At 36.4% G+C, this 7,809-nt stretch overlaps 1 protein-coding gene across 1 annotated transcript; it reads left to right on the forward strand.

Moving 5' to 3' along the window:
* Nucleotides 1-2,347: 2,347 nt before the first annotated feature.
* Nucleotides 2,348-6,589, forward strand: LOC106327973 (homeobox-leucine zipper protein ATHB-15-like). The gene is made up of 15 exons (XM_013766306.1): nucleotides 2,348-2,971; nucleotides 3,047-3,206; nucleotides 3,286-3,386; nucleotides 3,472-3,562; nucleotides 3,692-3,787; nucleotides 3,882-4,226; nucleotides 4,304-4,378; nucleotides 4,457-4,569; nucleotides 4,656-4,845; nucleotides 4,927-5,103; nucleotides 5,176-5,256; nucleotides 5,324-5,458; nucleotides 5,533-5,970; nucleotides 6,036-6,185; nucleotides 6,259-6,589. The coding sequence occupies exons 1-15, from the start codon at nucleotides 2,760-2,762 to the stop codon at nucleotides 6,403-6,405; spliced, it is 2,511 nt and encodes an 836-aa protein (XP_013621760.1). The 5' UTR covers nucleotides 2,348-2,759; the 3' UTR covers nucleotides 6,406-6,589.
* Nucleotides 6,590-7,809: the final 1,220 nt, after the last annotated feature.

The raw sequence follows: 7,809 nt of genomic DNA on the forward strand, positions 1-7,809 counted from the left end.
CAGAAGACTGGAGAGAGCGAGAGAGAGATCTTCTACAGACGCAAGTACTCGATCGGTTTAGGGTTTCCTTTAAAACTTTGAGTATATATATACAGAAAACTTGGGGGCAAAGGCAACTGAGAATATCTACACTAAACTTATGGGCCTATCTCATGGGCTTGCTAGTCGTTGTTATTTTTTTGTTGCTATTCTATACCTACTAATGAGAAGATGCATAATAAATTAATAATACTTGCATTGCTTTTGATTTGATGAGTATAAACACGGAGGATTTGCAAGTGCTTCCTCAAGGTTTACCATATTTTCAAGACTTTGTTTAGAGATGAGATGGTTGAGGAGGATGTAGATGATGTCCCCGTTGATGAGAATGAGATAAAGGATGCAGATTTGTGATGCATGATTCATTAAACATTGCAATAGGTTGTTAACTTTTACTTGTTAGTTTGTTCATTGTTTTAAGTATTATAGGATGACGACAGCGTTGTTGCCTTGTGCTTGGAAGAGCAGTTTTGAAAAATGTTTATGCAATTTGCATTAGTTTAACAAGTAACTTCACTTACATATATGGGCAGTACTGCCACAGTTTCTGCCATAGCTACAATCTTCATAGCTCCTTGGAATCTTCTAAAAACCAAGAAAATAACATAAGCTCTTACTGAGCAGCTTATGTACTTCCATCTACAATGAAACCGAGTGTGCTACACGCAATACACCTCATGTTTGCAACTAGCCCTGCGTGATATTTGATTATCTAAATGTGCTGGGCTAAATTTAGGCTTGATTTGAAGATTGAAGTTAAAGGTCCAAAAGTTTTGTCTGAAATACAATCAATTCCACGTTTGTATCAGTCCATACCACGCAGCAAAATGAGAAACTTGAAAAAAAAAAGTAGACAATTTCATCATGATTCAACGATGAAATGGTATGTATGCCTACTAATGCCATCTTTCGCAGAAACAATAGTCTCTCTATTTTCCAAATAACCTTTTGTACACAATACATAAATGTATAATTTTTTTAAAAAATACTAATTTCCAATAATTGTGAATTATAGTTATTCCAAAAATCAAAATATTGCTGATAAATATATTCTGTATCTAAAATTTGGTGTTATTATAACTAAATGTAAAATATTTAATTTTAAAGATCAGCGAAAACTGATAGAAAGATTATAAATCTGGAAGACTAGCTTAAAAAATCTGGATAAATTTAATAAATTTGGGTAACTTTCATAATTAAAAAAAGGGAGGGAGTATTTGAAATGGAATTGACAAACAAAATGAAAATTCGAAATGGAAATAAAAGAGAGAAATGGAAGTAGCTTCAGCTTTAAGACGGAGACGCATGCAAAGAAAGGTCATGATGTTGTCTCTGCTTCCCTACGCAGAGCTCTCTCCCACGCCCTTTGGTATTATTATACGAGCTTCTGAGTTCTGTCCACTCCCCCATCGCCGCTTTGTTATTACGTACCCTCCGTTCAGTACTTTTATTACACTTGCGCCACTCTCCTACTTTCCCCGTAACACCTAGTGATTGGTCGTGTAATGAATTTGACTACAAATACATTTGTCTATAGACTATAGTTTACGGTTGCTTACTGTATGTGTTCTTTAGACAATTCTTGTAAACCATTTGGTTGTGTTGGGCTACCGATGTATGGACAAATTTATCTTGAACCGAGTACAAACTGAAGAATCAAACCGTACAGAATCGAAATAACCAACTGAACCGAATTATATAAATAACCGGACAGATTCTATGTGAAAACAAAAAAAAATAAAACCAAACAGAGAACCGAACATATAACTAATTCCCAGCATTTTTATCTGAACAACCCGAATTACCAGATATTTAACATGAAAAATCCTAATTATCCAACATCTTATTCATATTATCCGAAATTATCCAACAAAACAAACCGATTCTCTCCAATTTTCGAATATTATCTAATTCTTAATTTTGTTACCCGAACCGAACCCGAAAACTGAAATAATCAAAACAAAACCGAACCAAATATTATAAATAACTGAATGAAAAGTATATGAATCGAAAACCAAAACCGAATAGAAAACTGAATAGGCAAACCTAGATGTACCAATCAGAAAACCAAAAAATGAGGATTCCAACGAAAAAGTTAATTTACAAACGCAACACCACCACTATCAAATCATTATTTACATAAAAATAAAAATAATAATTGAATATCGAAAAAGCTAAAAAATCAAAGTTGTCATGAATAAGCAGAGGAAAAAAATAAAACAGAGCAAACAGTAGTCGGTGGTAGCTCCATGATTCCCTTCTCTACGTACTTTCTACGTCTCTCTCTCTCTTTCCTCTTCTTTGATTAAAATTTTCCAGAGTTTTCCAATGAGAGCAGCTCGGAGATGGAGAATATGGGTTTGAGAACTGATTCGGGTTCGTTTCGAGTTTCTAACGGCTGAGTCAACTCGGTGAATGATTCCTCTGCTTTGTAATAAAGGTTGTAGCTTTCTTGTTTTCAGAGGTGTCTCTTTCCCAGTGAATGGTCGAATCTTTCTTCGGTGTTTGCAAAAGTGGAAAGATCTTCTTTTTATTCTTCTTCGGTGTTTGGTCTTTAAAAGTAGTAGAAAGGAGTAGTCTTGTCTTGTACCCTTTAGAGAGATCACATGAGATGGATGAGCATTAAGTGAGTATCTTTAGGCTTTAGATTTGGTAGTGGAAACTTCTTCGAAGATTAAGTAAAGGAGTGGACTTTGGGTTTTGTCTGGAGGGTGTGTTTGATGGCGATGTCTTACAAGGATGGTGGTAAGATGGGATGCATGGACAATGGGAAGTATGTGAGGTACACATCTGAGCAAGTTGAAGCGCTTGAGAGGCTTTATCATGACTGTCCTAAACCGAGCTCTATCCGCCGTCAGCAGTTGATCAGAGAGTGTCCTATTCTCTCCAACATTGAGCCTAAACAGATCAAAGTATGGTTTCAGAACCGAAGGTAATGATGATGCTAACACTCCTTATAATGCAGTTTTAGGGATTCTTTGATCAAAATCTTTTTATAAAAATTCAGATGCAGAGAGAAACAAAGGAAAGAGGCTTCACGGCTTCAAGCTGTGAACAGGAAGCTGACGGCGATGAACAAGCTGTTGATGGAGGAGAATGATAGGTTGCAGAAGCAAGTGTCACAGCTGGTTCATGAAAACAGCTACTTCCGTCAACACACTCCCAATGTGAGAATCTTTATCTTTAATGCTTTTTCTTAAAAATAAAGAGTTCCATATTGATTTTTGTTTTATCTTTTGGTTCCAGCCTTCACTTCCAGCTAAAGACACAAGCTGTGAATCGGTGGTGACGAGTGGTCAGCACCAATTAGCATCACTGAATCCTCCAAGAGATGCTAGTCCTGCAGGGTTAGTGCTTTTAGTGAGAGAACATGTTACTCTCTTAGTTACACAATTATATTATATTTCTGAATTAAATTTTGTGTGTTTGCAGACTTTTGTCCATTGCAGAAGAAACTTTAGCAGAGTTTCTTTCAAAGGCAACTGGAACCGCTGTTGAGTGGGTTCAGATGCCTGGAATGAAGGTATGCCCCTTGATCCACTTCCTCTAGTTTTCTTTCTGATTATTGCATATTGTAACAATCAAAAAAATAAATAATCAAAGAGTTATTAAACTTCTCTGTAACGGTTTGTTTTGTACATATATGTAACAGCCTGGTCCGGATTCCATTGGAATCATTGCTATTTCTCACGGTTGCGCTGGTGTGGCAGCACGCGCCTGTGGCCTAGTGGGTCTCGAGCCTACAAGGGTACGTGTAGAGATAGAACCATTCCCTATGCATTCTTCTACTACTCTACCTTTACATTTGCAGCAAGATTGATCTGCTTTCTCTTTATTTACAGGTCGCAGAGATCGTCAAGGATCGGCCTTCGTGGTTCCGCGAGTGCCGAGCTGTTGATGTTATGAACGTGTTGCCAACAGCCAATGGTGGAACCATTGAGCTGCTTTATATGCAGCTCTATGCACCAACTACGTTGGCTCCACCGCGCGACTTCTGGCTGTTGCGTTATACATCTGTTTTAGAAGATGGCAGCCTTGTGGTGTGCGAGAGGTCTCTTAAAAGCGGTCCTAGTATGCCACCGGTTCAACATTTTGTTAGAGCAGAGATGCTTCCCAGTGGGTACTTGATACGGCCTTGTGATGGTGGTGGTTCCATCATACACATTGTGGATCATATGGATTTAGAGGTAACAATCTTCACTCTGCTTCAATGTCTATGTTATTCAATACATTGGGGCTAATGTTAAACTTGACTGTTGAATAGGCTTGTAGTGTGCCTGAGGTCTTGCGCCCTCTCTACGAGTCACCAAAAGTACTTGCACAGAAGACTACAATGGCAGTAAGTGAACTCAAAACATTGCTTTCTAATGTTTGGAACTATTTTACTAAATGATATGTATATTCACTTTTTTCAAAGGCGCTGCGGCAGCTCAAGCAAATAGCTCAAGAGAGTTCTCAGACTAACAGTAGTGTCAATGGCTGGGGACGGCGTCCTGCTGCCTTGCGAGCTTTAAGTCAAAGGCTAAGCAGGTTTTGATACTCATAACTATTTGCCTTTCTTGCTTCTGATGTAAGATACTATATTTGTTGTCTAATACATTTGTTTATTTCTACAGAGGATTCAATGAGGCTGTTAATGGTTTCACCGATGAAGGATGGTCGGTGATTGGAGATAGCATGGATGATGTCACAATCACTGTGAACTCTTCTGCAGACAAGCTGATGGGTTTGAACCTTACATTTTCCAATGGATTTGCTCCTGTTAGCAATGTGGTTTTATGCGCAAAAGCCTCCATGCTTTTACAGGTCAGTGCATCATTTTTTCTGTTTTATAGATCAATTTATGTTTTTTTTCAACACTTCTTCTTACTCTTTTTGCAACTTTAGAATGTTCCACCGGCGATCCTGCTTAGGTTTCTGAGGGAGCATAGATCAGAATGGGCTGACAACAACATTAATGCATATCTGGCAGCAGCTGTTAAAGTTGGGCCTTGTAGTGCCAGAGTTGGAGGATTCGGAGGGCAAGTTATACTTCCACTTGCTCATACTATTGAGCATGAAGAGGTAAGTTCAAGTTTCTTTTGTACTCCTTTGATTGTTTTCTTTTTATAATGGTTTGTGTGTTTCGTTTGTTAGTTCATGGAAGTCATCAAGTTGGAAGGTCTTGGCCATTCCCCTGAAGATGCAATTGTCCCAAGAGACATCTTCCTTCTACAAGTAAGTACTTTATACTTGTCTCCTCTGGCATGAGTGTTAATGTGGATCACTAATATCTTGTGATTAGCTTTGTAGCGGCATGGATGAAAATGCTGTTGGAACGTGTGCTGAACTTATATTTGCGCCAATTGATGCTTCTTTTGCTGATGATGCACCTCTGCTTCCTTCTGGTTTTCGCATTATCCCTCTTGATTCCACAAAGGTTAGAATCACATAATGTTTTCCATTTTCTTGTTTGGTTCAGACTCTTAAAGCTTGTCTTGAACCAAACAACAGGAAGCATCTAGTCCAAACCGAACCTTGGATCTTGCTTCAGCACTGGAGATTGGTCCAGCCGGAACAACAAAAGCCTCAACTGATCAATCAGGAAACTCCGGTACATGTGCAAGATCTGTGATGACAATAGCGTTTGAGTTTGGTGTTGAGAGCCATATGCAAGAACATGTAGCGTCCATTGCTAGGCAGTATGTTCGAGGTATCATCTCATCGGTTCAGAGAGTTGCATTGGCTCTCTCTCCTTCTCACATCAGATCACAAGTCGGTCTACGCACTCCTTTGGGTACTCCTGAAGCCCAAACACTTGCTCGTTGGATCTGCCAGAGTTACAGGTGCTACATGGGCGTCGAGCTGCTTAAATCGAACGGCGAAGGCAATGAATCTATTCTCAAGAACCTTTGGCATCACACAGATGCTATAATCTGCTGCTCAATGAAGGTACTAACTCAATATCAAGCACATGACTGTTTTTATTTACTGATCCTCTTTAACCTTTTGTGTAGGCCATGCCAGTCTTCACATTTGCAAACCAGGCAGGACTTGACATGCTTGAGACTACATTGGTTTCTCTTCAAGATATCACTCTAGAGAAGATATTTGATGACAGTGGAAGAAAGACTCTGTGCTCTGAGTTCCCACAGATTATGCAACAGGTTTTCAACAACGTTCTGATATGATTTGTGTAGTTTGATATCGGCTTTTGGCTGACTTTAACTGAATGTTTAGGGTTTCGGGAGTCTTCAAGGTGGGATATGTATCTCAAGCATGGGGAGACCAGTTTCATATGAGAGAGCTGTTGCTTGGAAAGTACTCAACGAAGAAGAGAATGCTCATTGTATCTGCTTTGTCTTCATCAACTGGTCCTTTGTTTGAGATTTATGTGTACTTTTGAATAATCTGTTTTTTAATTTCAGAGGGACCTTTTGCCTCGTGGTTGTTATTGCAAGACAGGCTATGTTGCTGTTTTTGATGTTTGTTGGGAAACACATTAACAGTATTTTGTTTGAAAACTCAAGACATACTTTGCTTTTAATTGATTATGATGAATTGATGATGATGGTGTTCCTTTCCTTTTCTCTGATTATTAGTGCATTTAGCTTTCGAAAATTTCTATTCAATTTCTTTTCAAAAGATTTGCAGTGTTATGGCAATCATTACACTCAACAATGACTTGGTGTTCAGGATAAAGTTGAGATGCAAACCGGAAATTTGAATGTTTAGGATAATGCTGAAATTTAAACAGAAATATTCTACAAAATTTGAAATTTTTTTTTTACTAAACTAAAATCTGTTTAACGGGTTATTTTTCGTACCAAACCATTTTAACCAGAATAATAATAGTCAAATTTATCGTACCGTGTATTATAAATTTGTGAGGTGTAGCTCAGAAACCCGGAAGTAAAGTTGTATGGCTCATTGTGTATGTTTTTTTGGTGGATTTTCTTAATCAAGAGCTCACAGTGCTTCACAATCTTCTCTCATTGGGTCAGACTGGTAATGGTTTTAGTTTTAAGATTTTTGCTCTCGAATGAAAGCTTTGAATTTTTAGGCTTTGGCTCTAGAATTAAAACTTTGGAAAGTACATAAAATTGGCCGTAGGAATTTGTCTTTCTACAGACACACAAACATAAATATCTTATATATCTATTCTATTAATAGAGAAGACATGACTTAATTCATATGTAATTTTTTAATTTGGACTACCCTTTAAAAAGTTGTTAAAATTATGTTTTGTATAAATATTTAAATGATTTGAATTGTTCTAAGACAAACAAATCAAATAGATATTCCTATATTTACTCTAAAATTATATATGAATAAAATGTTTTTATATCTTTTCATTTACAATATATATATTCTATTAAAAGAGAAGTTATGACTTAATTCATATGTGATTTTTTAATTTGGATCACCCCAAAGAAAGTTGTTAAAATTATTTTTTTGTATAAATATTTAAATGATTTGAATTGTTCTAAGACAAACAAATCAAATAGATATTCCTATATTTACTCTAAAATTATATATGAATAAAATCTTTTTATATCTTTTCATTTACAATATATATATTCTATTAAAAGAGAAGTTATGACTTAATTCATATGTGATTTTTTAATTTGGATCACCCCAAAGAAAGTTGTTAAAATTATTTTTTTGTATAAATATTTAAATGATTTGAATTGTTCTAAGACAAACAAATCAAATAGATATTCCTATATTTACTCTAAAATTATATATGAATAAAATCTTTTTATATCTTTTCATTTACAATATATATAT

This window comes from Brassica oleracea, chromosome C3 (assembly GCF_000695525.1).
Source record: "Brassica oleracea var. oleracea cultivar TO1000 chromosome C3, BOL, whole genome shotgun sequence".
Taxonomy (NCBI): Eukaryota; Viridiplantae; Streptophyta; class Magnoliopsida; order Brassicales; family Brassicaceae; genus Brassica; species Brassica oleracea.

What these genes read in the sequence shown, in the direction of transcription:
- LOC106327973 (XM_013766306.1), top strand. Translation starts at nt 2,760, where the DNA reads ATGGCGATGTCTTACAAGGATGGTGGTAAGATGGGATGCATGGACAAT. An exon ending in TAATCTGCTGCTCAATGAAG is followed by an intron (nt 5,971 to 6,035) that starts GTACTAACTCAA and finishes CCTTTTGTGTAG; the next exon opens with GCCATGCCAGTCTTCACATT. An exon ending in TCCCACAGATTATGCAACAG is followed by an intron (nt 6,186 to 6,258) that starts GTTTTCAACAAC and finishes CTGAATGTTTAG; the next exon opens with GGTTTCGGGAGTCTTCAAGG.